We start from the raw sequence: 13932 nt of genomic DNA, 5'->3' as shown, positions 1-13932 counted from the left end.
TAGCCCCCAGTATCGAGATTTCCTTATATATATAGGAACCCTAACCATATAACTCGTCAAAGTTAAATTGATCAATGAATTTGATACATGCAGATCCTTCGCCAAGGTATTCAATGCGGGGAAGTAGATCTGGGAAGAGACAGGCGAGAAGAAACCAGCCCAAGATGCCATAAAGACAATATACCTGCGCTGACTGACTCTGAAGACTGAGTAGTCGACATCAGCAAGGACCTCGCTTCCTCCCACTGCATCTTCACTAGATTCTTGCAAAACAGATGGTTGTATTTCCTTCTCCGCCATCTAAAGAATTCTTGGCTGCCAAGGTCGAAACCAAGCAAATGAGTAAAAAGGCGTCAAAGAACGCAGAGAAACAGCTCTGAATCATTTTTTCCCCTTAGCCCGTAAGCCCATAAGCGGGGACAATTTCACCAACCGAGATAACAGTGGCGTGCCGAAAAGCCGAATTTTCTATGAGGTTGATCCCTACTTTTTACGGACATCTACCTATTCCGTATAGGTAGTATTAGCTCTAGAGTGATATAAATGAATATTTGAAAATATTAACCTGACTTCCTCAAAGATTCTTAATGCAGTTCAGACAATAAAGTACACAAGTCAACGCGCCTTAACGGCCTCTTTGCACGCCTTCAAAAAGATCTGACAGAACTCCCACACTTCCGTGTAAGTGTTATACAAGGGTGCAGGAGCGACGCGAACCACATCTGGTTTCCTCTCGTCTATAACTACACCGTTCTCCTCCAGACAATGCAAAACATGTTCCAGCAAGCCTGGCTGGAGACGTAGGCTGAGCTGAGCACCTCGCTCAGCTGGGTTCGATGGCGTGATCAGGGTGAATGGTTTATCTTCAGGAGCCGCATCTAGAGGATACTTCATCAGAAGATGTTCTAGATATCCTGTGAGTTGGAGGGATTTCTGTCGAATTTCCTTCATGGTTGTCCGGTTGAAGATCTCGAGAGATGCGACAACTGCATTGATGTCTAAAACAGAGGGATTCGATAGCTGGAATCCAGCGGCACCGGGTTGCGGCAAAAATTCTATAGTCGTCAGTCTTGCCTGTCTATACATCAGAATCAGACACTCACTATTTTCCATGTTGAAACGCGTCTTGATATCTCCACCCCACCAGCCTGAGAGTCGAGGCCGGAATGTCTCGTCACTTTCGGGCTGTTTCTCATCTACAGAGCCGTGACGTTCATGGACAAATAGTCCTCCTATTCCACCCGGACCGCTGTTGACGTACTTGTAATTGCACCAGGCTGCAAAATCCACATTCCAATCGTGAAGTTGCAAATCCACATTGCCAACGGCATGAGCGCAGTCCCAGCCGATCATGATGCCTTTAGAGTGGGCATGGGCCGTAATCCGTTCAATATCGAAGTACTGCCCCGTATAGAACTGAATAGCCGACAGTAGAACGAGTGCAGTGCTGGAAGCGTTGTCATCAATCACTTTGATGATTTGTTCCGTGCTAAGGGTGGGATGGTCTAGATCCTTGGGTTCGATCAAAACCATGCCGTCCTTCGGATCGAAGTTATGATGACGGAGCTGAGACTCAACCGCGTACTAGATTGTATTCGCGTTAGTACCAGCAATAAAGTCCACAATTGAACTGCACAACCGAGAGACATACATGATCACTGGGGAAAGCTTTGCCCTCCAGTATAATCTTATACTTCTCTTTGGTCGGGCGATAGAAGCTTGCCATTAGCAGATGCAAATTGGCAGTCAAAGTGCCCATAACAGCCACTTCACTTTGAGAAGCACCGACAACTGAGGCCATAAGCTTGGAGGCTGCAGTGTCAACATCGACAAAGGGAGGTAGCAATTGGTCGTCATGCGGCACAAAGTGCCCGGTTACGCCTTTCGTTGCCCAAGTTCGCAGGTACTGCTCGATATATTTCTGGGTGTTACGAGGCTGGACTCCCAGTGAGTTACCACAGAAATATATGCATTTTTCATCAGACACCTTATCGCCTATTGAGAAGGAAAGAAGCCAATGATTAGAAAGGATTTGTGGGCACACAAGAGGACCTGATACGCACTCTCGTCTCCTGTTAGCGTCTTTCGCTTGAGATCCTTCTTGGATGGAATGATAAACTCATCCCTGAAGTTCCGAAGTGGATCTTGAGCATCAAGAGCTTGGGCATATTCCTTCTTGTAAGCCCTGATATCATCTGTATAGGGAAGCGGGGAACCGCTTTCAATGTCCCGAACATGCTGCCGGGAGCCCATGATAATAGAATCAGATGTTACTGAAATGGGGTAGTACGATTCATAAATCTGACAACTGTACCAAATCAAAACTTCAACAAAGTCTCATAGAAGGTTGATACATTTATCTGCAGTCCCCCACCATGCGGCGATCCCTTCCTGATAAGGATATTATTCTGCCCATAATTCCCGACTCTATCTGACCAATGGCGTCACTACTAAACTGACTAACCCGATGTAATCGGAATGGGTTGATTTGATATCAAGTGTTCTTCACCTCTCTACTTTCTCTTCTTGAAGAATTTCTTTCTTTCACACATCAGTCATGTCACGTCATTTATTATCATCGACAGCCGCCCGCCAGGTATCCCGAGCACAGACGTGCCGGCTCTTCTCGACCTCCCGACCGGCTTTGCGCCTCTCCGCATTCCTCGGCGGCGAAGTCGTTCCTGGCCGGCCAGGCACTGTCGCAAGTAGCACACCTTCTCTCAAACGCTCGGCACCTCAATCATCAACCTCTCGCTATATCCGCCAGCAATATGCGTGTTTTTCTTCCTCATCCGTCCGCCTGACGACCAAGGTGACGCAGAACCCAAGAACCGGAGATGATGGAGAACCGCTTATGATGAGGATTTCGCCCCGGGCTGTGGAAGTGAGTTTATAATGGATTTCTTTGCTATCGATTTGCCTATTTTTGCCTCGCTTTTCTATCTGGCTTGTTGGGACGGATGGGAAGCTCTCCAGGGTACATGGTACCAGGCGCCGGTCTGTGTCGGCTTGCTTTCAGCCGAGTAGGGACGACCCTACGGTGCGCCATAGGCCCTTCAAATGCTCTTTCTAGTACATGCGACCATAGGGTGTGGAAAACAGGGCTTCCCGTCCGCTCAGCCGTACTTAAGCCACACGCCGGTGAGTTAGTAGTTGGGTGGGTGACCACCAGCGAATCCTCACTGTTGCATGTTTTTTTTTTTTTTTTTTTTTTGCTTCCGTGTGGAAAACAGGGCTTCCCGTCCGCTCAGCCGTACTTAAGCCACACGCCGGTGAGTTAGTAGTTGGGTGGGTGACCACCAGCGAATCCTCACTGTTGCATGTTTTTTTTTTTTTTTTTTTTTGCTTCCTTTTCTGTTTCTTCTTATGGGAGCATTTTTTTTATATATTTCTATGGATCATCCTAACCTAGCGCAGCGTCTCCGTGAAATCACCGACCCAACCTCTTCTCCCTCCGCCATTAAGGAAGAGAATCCATACCACCATCTTCGCATTACAGTCACCAGTGGCGGATGCCATGGTTTCCAATATCTGATGTCCCTAGAGGGGGCTTCCAAAATTGACCCGGAAGAGGATACTGTGTTTGAAGGAGAACCAGATGCTTCAGAAGCTGCCACAGAGTCAGCCGGTCAGGCCAAGGTCGTTATGGATGAGCCCTCGCTCGAGCTGTTGCACGGCAGCACCGTGGACTATACCACTGAGTTGATCGGGAGCCAGTTTAAGATTGTGGACAACCCCCGTGCGACAAGTAATTGCGGTTGTGGGACAAGTTTTGATGTCAGTGATTGAGCAATCTGACTCTTAGGGGATAGGAGTGATGGTATTTACTATCTTCTTCTTTTTCTCCTATTATTTTATGTACATTATGCTGCATTCTGCGCACTGGAGAGATAGATAATTACATGCTATACCCCTCTTCTCTTATCTTGGCCAAGAATAGTGCATAAGCGGTCTTGTGATGTCTTTTTAGTAGTCTTTTGGTCTCTTTGCTGGTCTCAGATATCATTATGTTTAGATGTGCCAGTATGTACGTACCGTCTAGATTATGTGCCCCGGCTAGATGTCCAGAAGAATAAGGGGATTGGCTGCTGTGATACAATTGGAGAAAATGCTTGAACATTGGATATCATTGATTTGTGTATCAAAACTTCTGGTATCGCTAAGAAGAAATCATGAATAAAGAGACTGAAGTAACGGCAAATGCCTAATCTCATGTAAAAACCGAGACGAATTTGAGATCTTAATCCTCCTCCATCTTCGCAAGTCCACCACGGCTACGCCGAATGCGTTCATCCAGAGTATCTTCTTGTACTCGCTTATTGACATCAGACATGAACCTGCCCCGGTCTGAACGCTGCCGATCGTCAGCCTCCCGCTGCTCTTCCTCCTTGGCTGTGATCTCAGCGATTCGCCGGAGTCGCTCTGATTCGATTTCTGCAGCGTTCGATTGCATTTCTGCCAACTTGCGGCGGCGTTCTTCTTCCAGCTCCTTGGGGTCCGGCTTGTTTGTTGGAGGACGGGTAGAGGGCGGCCCCATGGCGCGGCCACCGTCACGCCGATTATTGTATTCGCGGCGGGGGAAGTCACGGCGGCGATCTTCCTCGACGGGGCGTTCTTTGCGATCGCTAGATGGCCGAGGAGATCGAGAGGTCCGGGATAGTGAGCGTTCTCGCCGAGCACTTCTGTCTTCGCGATCTCGGTGTCGGCTGGAGTGGGAGTCTCTCTTATCGTGATAGTCGCGACGGTCTCGGCCCCGGTCTCTATCGTCCCGGCGAGATCGGTTCTCGTCACTCCTCCGATCACGGTGGTCTGAACGGTGTTCGTCGTCGCGGCGTTCACGATCACGGTCACTTCGGTGTCTGCGGGAAGATCGATCGGGTGAAATGGGTGATCTAGATCGGTGTCGTCGAGGTGAAGACCTTCGGTGGTGGCGGTCACGGCGGTCATCACCAGCATCATCACTGTAGCGTCTGCGCTTTGAATCGTGGGTACGATGGCGACGGTCACGATCCTTTCCTCGATCGCGATCTCCGCGTTCCTTCTCTCTTTCCTTGCGTCTGATCGTCTCTTTTACCATGGCCTCATAAGCCGCCTGTTCTCTCTTCTTCACTTCGAGAAGCGGGTCCGCCATAACCTTCGACATGGTATCGCGCGCCGAGACAATAGATGGGCCGGCCGCAGCACCGCTGCCCACCACCTCCGAACCCTTCTCTAGCTTTTTTGTGTCAGGGTCATTCTTTAGCAGTACTCCATCGATGCGCCGCTTTCCCAGCAGATATCCTTCCATCTCCTCCGAGTAGTGCCCGGTTTCGGTCGAGGGTGCCTGGTACATCCAATCGACCCGGTTGACTTGCTTTGTCTTTCCGGAGGCTTCTTGGAGGCGTTGAATCTCCTCCATCTGGCGCTCCTCCTCTCGTTCACGCTGGAGCTGCGCGATTTTCTTGCGCTCGTCGAGAGCGCGCTTCTCTTCGAGCCATACGCGCTCCTGGTTCTTGAGCAAGCCTGGATGCCATGACCTGGTTGGATGGTTAGTGATATTTCCTGGATATGGAGGTCGGGACTCGATACTTACTTTTTCAGATTCAAATCTCCACCCATCTTGGAAATGCAGAGGAAAAAAAAACAAAAAAAAATTGCTATGAGCAAGTTGCTGTCTGAATGTAAATCCCCGTCGGGGACCTAAAGCTCAATTGCCACTGATCACGTGATCACTCCAACCGATAACTACATGTACACTTTTGATAGTGTGTTATATGAATATGTATGTAGTAAAATGAGATAGTAAGATCGAAATTTCCCTTTGCCTCTTTAACTCCAAAAGGGTCAAAATATGTGGGCTTTCCCTTTCCGTTTTAGTGCACCTATCCTGAAGTACTCACCTAGTCGAGTTCCAAAAGAGTACAAGTGCCCATTTACCTACGTAGGTAGTTTTATAGAGATCACTGAACGGTATATGACATCAGGACGAGTCGTTTATCGGATATCAACTTTAAGAAGGACCTTCCCACATCTTATGATTACATGAGGAATCGAAATCAAAATAAAACGCATCATATCATATCATCATCGCCATTGAACTCCAAGAGCAAAACCAGATTACCAGAAACTACACCATCCAATCCAGTGTTGACAGATATTCTCAACATTGGTTGCCTGAGCAATGAGCTTGTCCACCTGGTCGCTGACACTCAGCTCTTCGTTATTTCTGAAGTCACGTCCAGTAAGCTTCTCCTTGACTCGAGCGAGAACCTGGAGAGCACGGGCATTCTGTGCCTCGCGGGCTTCTTGTGGAACGCCTTCCGGAACATCGAGAATACCGCCTTCGAGCATGGATGGGCGGCGGCGACGGGAGAAATCGGCCGGTTGAGCGCCGGGTTCGAAATTGCCATCCATGATGGAACCGCGGCGGTCCGCGGGGAGAGACACACGGTCAGGGGACGAATCTTGTGTACCCAGACGCCAGTTGATTAGAGGGTCGTGGATGAACTAGAAAAGTAAAAGTTAGTGTGGTTCTAAAACGTCAATATACCAGGTCACTTACAGCCTCCAAAACCGCCATTAAAGAATCCTTATGCTCTCGTAGAACACGCATAACAGCCTCGCAAGTGATGCGGTAGCTACCCTCAATGTTGCTGACTTCCATGGCGAATGTCAACATGCGAGTAAGTCGGAACGGAACCCGTTCTGGGTACTTCTCTCGGTGCATTGCGATCTCGAAACAATCACCAAAGTCGATATGAACCACCCGGCCATTACCACGATCAAGCAACAAGTTCGATGGATGTCTGTCTCCCAAACCAAGGATGTAGCCGACCATAGACATGACACCGAGTGACCGAGTGTAGTTCGTACGGCGTTCAAGCCATGCCTCGGAGCTCTTGCTCTTGAGCCAGAGCACACGGTACAAGTCTTTACCGGTTGTGTTGTCCATAGCGTAACCGAAGACTTCGACCTTCTGCATGAGAGTAAGGCTATCGTAGTCAGGTGCCATTTGAAGCATGATACGATGCTCGATATTGAGTAGAATACGACGGCTTTCACGATATTCCTTGATCAAAGCATGCAATGTATCACTGTTGGACACCCATCCCAGCAGACCAGAGCTCTGAGACAATGGGATAGCAGGGAAGCGCTGGACGGACAAGTGTCGCTTGAAGCTCTCACTATCATTATCTAGCAAGGTATTGCACAAGCCGAAAAGTTGCATGACTCGCTCATCTTGTCGGATATCTTCATGACCCTTGACAAGGTACATATAAGAACTTCCGTTGCTGCCCTTGAGCGTCATGCGACGCGGGCGTTTCTTTGTCTGCAAGACGTGCAAGATCGGGTCAAAGCTCATGATTCGAATGACTGGTTTACCACTCTGGTATGTTCCTGGAACGGCAAGGTCAAGGTCTGAACAATCCTTGAGTCGAGGAGACACGTATTTAAGATCAAGAGTCGATAGTTGTGGCAGTTGTCGGCTAATCTTGCGGAACACTGTGTAATACAGGTCCCAAGCTTGGTTGAGATCGCCGATTTCCTCCGATTCGCGATACATCATGCAGTAGTGCTTGGCTTCAGCCAGATCGCGACCGAAAGCTTGCGCAAATGACACCTCACGAAGAGTCTCAGCGCCCTTGTCTAGCATATCATGGAAGGGGGCAAGTGTTGAGAACATGCCTTCAACATTGTGATCACCGAAATAGAGACGAGAGGCTTCTTCCAGGCCTTCATGCCAGAGTTCGTGCCACAAGACCGCAACTCGGATAAGCTCATGACTCACAAGATCTGCTTGCTCGACAAGCTTGGCGCTATGTTGCCGCATACTTTCCATGATGTTGCTAGCAGATTGAGAGCGTCGAGTCACGTTCGATTTCATTGCCACCGTCAGGGGATACACGAGGGCTTGAGGGTGCGCTTTGCCAACCTCAGCAAGCAACCTATGAACCGCACCCCGGACCCTGATATTGGGCTGATTGATTCGAGCGATCAATTGAGGAGTAACAGCAAGCCAAGTGTCAATATTGACAGCCGTAAATCCTTCCGTGACGACGGTATTCACCTCATGATCTCCGCCGTGATTGAACCACAGAGTGAGTAATCTTAAGGTGTCTTGCAACGAAGATGTCAAGGACAAAGCAATAGAGCGAATGAACCCGCGAATGGCAGGAATCACATGCTCTGTAACGATATGAGGAGGAACCGGCGTAGGCAAGCCCTCACGATTAGCCTGGCTGGCAATCGTTGTAACAACTTCGAAGTTTGCAAGTGCCCAGGAGTGCCACGCCTTGTATGAATCGCGATTGTATTGGGTCGCCGCCGAGTAGGCGTTGAGAACGTCTCGAACGTGTTCCGGCCTCCAATCACCCCTCTGTAGAGTTGTTTGCCACTCTCCCTGCCTCAGATAGCTCTTGGAAAGAAGCTTTCTGAATTTGTTGGCGTCACCGATCCGTTCATTCAGGCTGATAACATCTGGGTGGTTTTGATCGGTGACCCCGTTTACCCCATTCGCGCCATGATGATCGGAATTTGATGCCATCAGTGTGTTGTATCTGGAAAAATCATCGGTCAAACCGGAGGTGAACTCCTTCATCATTTCAAGAGATTCTACTTGGTGACCATTTGCCCAACTGAACTTCAGCCTGGCGTATGTGACTTCGGGCGGTGCAATAGTGCGCATGCCATTGGCATCGGACACCACTGTCTCTAGAGATGCAAGCGACCGTTCCGCAAGACCCATACGATTGGACTTGCGACAAAGATTGGCGAACTTGATGGACATATCAAGATTCTCACGCGGGGCAGTGACAAGAGCTCTGACCTTGAGCATACGCTGCCACACTTCCACGTTTTGTTGACACCCAAGCAATCTTTGGTTCCAAGTTTTACGCATGGCATCTTGCTTTTCAGGGTCGCCGATGTTCTGCTTGTATGTGATGATCTCTTCTAGCTCAGCGAGCATCTGAACCCGGACAACGACATTGTAGGCACGGTTATATGACTCTCCTAGGAGAGCAGACAATTCCGTATCGAGACCATTTCGAGCCTTCTCAATGTACATATTGGCCTCTTCGAATTGGTTTCGATGGATTGCTAGAATAGCACCAAAGAATGAGCGGTCCGGAGTCTGCTCTTTCATGACACCAAGGTAGGAGTCCATCAACTCCCACTGGCCCCGACCCCAGGCAGCGGCAGCGGCAAGAGGTGCAATCGCTCGGCGATGCTCCAGTGATGCTTGGTTCCATTTTTCTTGAGCAAGGTCCGAGAGAACCTTCCATTCGCCGAGAGCGTGCAAACAACGCATCTTGCCCATTGTGATACCAAATGAATCTGGGTCCGTCTTCTCGCGTCGCTTGTAAGCAGCAAGGGCTTCATCCCACCGTTGAAGCTTCTCGAACCACGTTTCCTTGAGCTCCACATCACGATATGCCTGCGCTTTACGCAGTATACCAATGGCAGCGTCGGACTGTTGAAGCTGGTTGTTAATGGTAATCAAGGCTTCAACAGCACCCGAGTTCTGATCTTGCTCAAACTCGAGTTCTTTGTAGTGTAGGGCTTTAGCAAAAGCGTGACACTTCGCAGCATACTTCCCAAGGGTGCGGATGTCAATGGGAAGAGCCTTGTCATCGTGCTCCATGAATTCGGCCAGATTGAGAAGAATTTGCAAAATCTCCGGGGAGATGTTGGGAGATGTAAGCGCCTTTTCAATTGAGCGGACTAGCTCTTCCTGGTATTGATCATACAACTCAGTCCAGCATGAGACAAAAGCAGCATTGAAAAGGTCTCTTGAGAGCGGTTGATAGATGCCGGCCAAGCTAGCACATGCACGCAGTGCCGGGGATGGAGATTCCTTCAAGAGCTCAATGCTAAAACGGCGTATCCATTCCTGCCAATCCTCGCGAGTGGACTTTTGCGAAGCATCCCATGCATTCTTGAGATGCTGCTGGTTCACGACAATCTTCTTTTGCCCAATTTCGGAAAAGTTGGTGTCATCAGTGGGGAAAGAATAAACCTCTTCTGGATTGAGGTCCTGCGGGAGCGGGTCGCCCTTCTGGAGTTTCGTCACAAGGATTTGGTAGTTGACATGCGTGATCTGATGAGTTTTTAGGACCTTGTTGAGAAGATGGATGTAATGGGTGAAGTCCTGTCCGAGTTGGAAAATGAGAGCACAAATGCAGTCCATCGCCGCTTGACGCAATACACGATCACCAGTAGCCACGACTCGTGACAGGGAATGAACCATTAGGGATGCAAAGTCAGAGACATTGACTTGCCGTGATAGTTTTGTCAAGCTCTCGATAGCGGATTTTCGGATGCTCTGAGGATTCTGTGGCCGATCAAATAGACGAACAATGGAAGGAATGATGAGATGCATGTATTCCTCTCCGCTTGTACCGAAAATCAAAAGGGCATGAAGAATCTTCTCAGAGGGCTGGCGACGAGGTGATGTGTCTTTATCCAGCGTATCGAGCATCAAAGGAATCAGGCCAGCAAGATACTTCCTGAATTCTCCTTCCAATGACCTTGCAATCGCCTCGACCAAGGATATAATCGTACCTTGGATTTGATATGAAGCATCCCAGAAATCTCTAATGACCTCGATTATCTCTGGCAAGAAAGTGCGAATATGCTGTCGCACAATATTCACCAAGATTGCCATCTGATTGAAATAGGACTCAAGACGGCTAGCAGGCGCGCTCCTGATTACCAAGATGAACCCTGGAATGATTTGTCCGAGGAATGGGACACACTTCAAGCCCAGAGTCTTGAAGATTGTGACGATGGCATCGATGACAGCTGAGTGATATTGGGCCAGAGAGTTTTCTCGCAGGATGTTCTGCATCAAAGTATGGATGACCACCGTGGGGTAATACTCCTCATTGGAGGGAGTGAGGCCCTGCATAATGAGGGCAACATCAGAAACATTCTGTATTTCGTTGATATGATGCACATCGGGTTCAATCTCGCTGATCTGCTGGTACTTGTAGGGATCGAGGGCCCCGAGGACTCCGAGAAGCTTAATGGTCTCCTTGCGCAGAGAGCCTGTCTGTTCAGTTTTGATAATGTTGATCAGTACGGCAAGAAGATGCGGATATTCCATGTATGGCTCAATAACGTAGCCTGAATTGCTCGCCAGCTGTCCCAACGTCCGAAGCGCAGCTTCGCGTTTGGTGTGCGACGAAAGATCCTGGAGTGAGTCCAAGATAATTGGCATAATCTGCGGCAGATATTGTCTCATCTCATGGCCGCCGACATTGGCGAGCTCACCGACAGCCTTCAAAGTAGTGGCAGCAACGCCGGGGTTAATGTCTGTTGATTTGGGCAACAACGCGGTCACCATGGGATCAACGTATGATCTGATCAATTTTGTCGCATTGGAGACAAACAAACTGATGAGTTGAGCTGTTTCCTCTTTTTGGCGGGCGGTATTCGCGAAGCCAAGGCCAGTGAGAAGATTGACCAGCAGTTTACGTAGTGGCGGGAAGACATAAGCAGGGTTGACACTGGAAAGTCGACCGATAATGCAGATCGCGGCTTCTTTGACATCGAAAACCTCATCATTGACTGCTAAGAACAAACATCGAATATTCTCTGGTCGTGCTAAATGACGATCAAATTTGCGGTCCAACGACCACAAAACGGTGCGTCGTATTTCAGGGTCAGGGTCTCCAATACCCACAGTCAAGAGCTTGTCAATAACCTCGCTGACAACTTGAATGGAGTGTCCGCTGGTTTGGTTAATGATTGGATCGTGAACAAATAACTGACAGCATGTAAGAGCTGACGCTTTTCGAATTTCAGGATTATCATTTTCCACGTAGTTGATAGCAACATCACGCACAAACTCGTTCAGTATGTGCCCAGAGAAGTCAAAGCTGCCCAGCGTGTGAAGTGCTAATGCGATATCGGAATCGGAGTGAAGTTCATGGGGTGCAAAGTCTTTTGCGAATGATGGCATAGGAGGTAGTCGGTTTTCAGGACAGCCGAGGGGACGGAATGGCGTTCCACAAAGGATGATACTCAGCATATCAAGAAGCTTTTCCTGGATCATAGGTTTGATGGGAGGAATGTAATGGGCCATATCAACCAGAGCCTGTGTTAATGATTTGCTCAGCCCGCAGGCAAAAATGGGATCTAGAAGAGCCTCCATGTATTTGCTGAGGGCCTGTCCCACTGCAAGGGACAGCATACTGATGCACTCAAACATTGGGGCTTCGTTCACTCCTGACCGATTTCTCGCCTTCATTGCAAGCCCCTCTCGAATATAGATAATGATGCCATCGAGATATTGGCTGATAGCGGTGCCCACTGCATTGGCAATCTTTCCAATGGCTATGAAGGCGGAGTTTCTCTCCTTGTCTCTCTTGAGTTGCGCTTGGAGGTAGACCATGAATTTGTGTAGATAGATCTCAATGAAATCGGTGGGGGCATATGAGGCAAGAATGGGGATGGTGAGGACGACTTCGGTGCGAATCTTTGGATCACGGTGGTCCTTGAGACGGAGGATGATTTCGCAAGCATTCCGATAATGTTCTTTCATGAACATTGTACCTTTCAGGATCAACTCCTTGATGATTAAGATAGAGCCATGGATCCAATCGATGTTATGGGACTTCAAGCCCAGGAGGGCTTCATCGTGTATCCGTGCAAACCATGATTGACGGACTTGAGAATCACGAGCCACGATTATTTCAAAGCATTCGCCGACGGCCTCGGCGGCAGTCTCACGGATGAGAACTTTCGGGTCTCGAAGGGCAACCCAGACAAGCTCGAAGACCTGCGGCACAAAGCCGTAGAGGAGTGTTGGTGAGCCCTTGGCCAGTTCCCGGATCACAAGCACTGCTGCAAACCGTCGACTTTCCTGACGCTCGGATTGTAGCCATTCTAATGCAGATTGTATTTCGCTTTCCACCAGTTCTGCGGTTAGAGCACCGCCGGGCTTTGCGAGGCGGCCTAGCGATCGGGCCGCATACACCAAGACCACGTTATCATTGCTGCGAAGGGCGCTGCGCAAGTAACTGGCAAATCTCGTTGTTTTCTGAGCGGCATCCACGCCATCAAAGTCAATAAGCCGATCGAGGGCTAACAAGCCACCGATCCTTTCGTTTGCATCGCTGCCGTTGACCACGAGTTGGGCGATGCGTTGGCTAACGGCGTTGTAAAATTCCACGAATTTCTCTGACGGCCAATCTGCAAGAGGATATATGTTAGCTAGTTAAATGTCTCGGGTTTTCAATCGAAAATACCTCTAGACACGGATAGGACATTGTCGTAAAGCTCGTAGGCAGCTCTGGCCCTGGCCTCCTCATTCTTCGACTTAAGCTCCACAAATAACCTTTGGGTCACGTCTGTGATTGCACCTGCTTGGGCCATATTTGTAAATCACACCCCGGGGTGGACATTGGAATACAAGGTCTAGGCCATAAAATAAAAACACGCAGAGCGCATAAAGTTGGATGGTAGAGGGAGGGTCATGTGTGAGGCTTGGAGAAGGTCGAGGGGTGCACGGGCCAGTTTGGAGTTCCCGACTCCCTGACTCCCTGCGATTCTGGCACTCTCGACTATCTACTATTCTATAAGTGATCACTACTATTTTGTTTATTTTGACGATCTTCACTATATTGACGATCCCTGGTATTTGAAAATTATTCAAATTCTAGTGTATCGAAGAATCGAGTTATATCATCCCCGCCAAAACACATCACCCAAAGGATCCGGTGGCATTGACGATTCAGGCATCTGATATCTGTACATGTACCATATCATATGGAAAGGCATTGGAGCGCTTATCGTGAACATAATTTCAAGGAAAGAGGTTATCTTTGCTTGTTTCGTACCCTTGAGATTTCTACGGAGCTAGAAGTGCACATGGTTGCTTCCAAGGTTGCATCTATAAGTGTGATGAGGCTCGTTCAAACTTTCGTTAAGATGAATTCACTCCCTATG

At 48.9% G+C, this 13932-nt stretch overlaps 3 protein-coding genes across 3 annotated transcripts; 1 reads left to right on the top strand and 2 right to left on the bottom strand.

Moving 5' to 3' along the window:
- Nucleotides 1-615: 615 nt before the first annotated feature.
- On the bottom strand, nucleotides 616-2253 carry bna5-1 (kynureninase; the record flags this gene model as incomplete). Its single annotated transcript, XM_040794960.1, has 4 exons — nucleotides 616-1055; nucleotides 1104-1584; nucleotides 1652-1995; nucleotides 2064-2253. The coding sequence occupies 4 exons, from the start codon at nucleotides 2251-2253 to the stop codon at nucleotides 616-618; spliced, it is 1455 nt and encodes a 484-aa protein (XP_040652637.1).
- A 304-nt stretch (nucleotides 2254-2557) lies between these two features.
- On the top strand, nucleotides 2558-3789 carry PGRI_072450 (HesB/IscA family protein; the record flags this gene model as incomplete). Its single annotated transcript, XM_040794959.1, has 2 exons — nucleotides 2558-2884; nucleotides 3418-3789. The coding sequence occupies 2 exons, from the start codon at nucleotides 2558-2560 to the stop codon at nucleotides 3787-3789; spliced, it is 699 nt and encodes a 232-aa protein (XP_040652636.1).
- A 451-nt stretch (nucleotides 3790-4240) lies between these two features.
- On the bottom strand, nucleotides 4241-13359 carry PGRI_072440 (uncharacterized protein; the record flags this gene model as incomplete). Its single annotated transcript, XM_040794958.1, has 4 exons — nucleotides 4241-5516; nucleotides 6101-6486; nucleotides 6542-13176; nucleotides 13233-13359. The coding sequence occupies 4 exons, from the start codon at nucleotides 13357-13359 to the stop codon at nucleotides 4241-4243; spliced, it is 8424 nt and encodes a 2807-aa protein (XP_040652635.1).
- Nucleotides 13360-13932: the final 573 nt, after the last annotated feature.

Source organism: Penicillium griseofulvum (assembly GCF_001561935.1).
Source record: "Penicillium griseofulvum strain PG3 chromosome Unknown contig_6, whole genome shotgun sequence".
NCBI classification, from domain to species: domain Eukaryota; kingdom Fungi; phylum Ascomycota; class Eurotiomycetes; order Eurotiales; family Aspergillaceae; genus Penicillium; species Penicillium griseofulvum.
The sequence above is the reverse complement of the archived record's forward strand: the minus strand, read 5'-3'. Positions and strand labels throughout refer to the sequence as shown.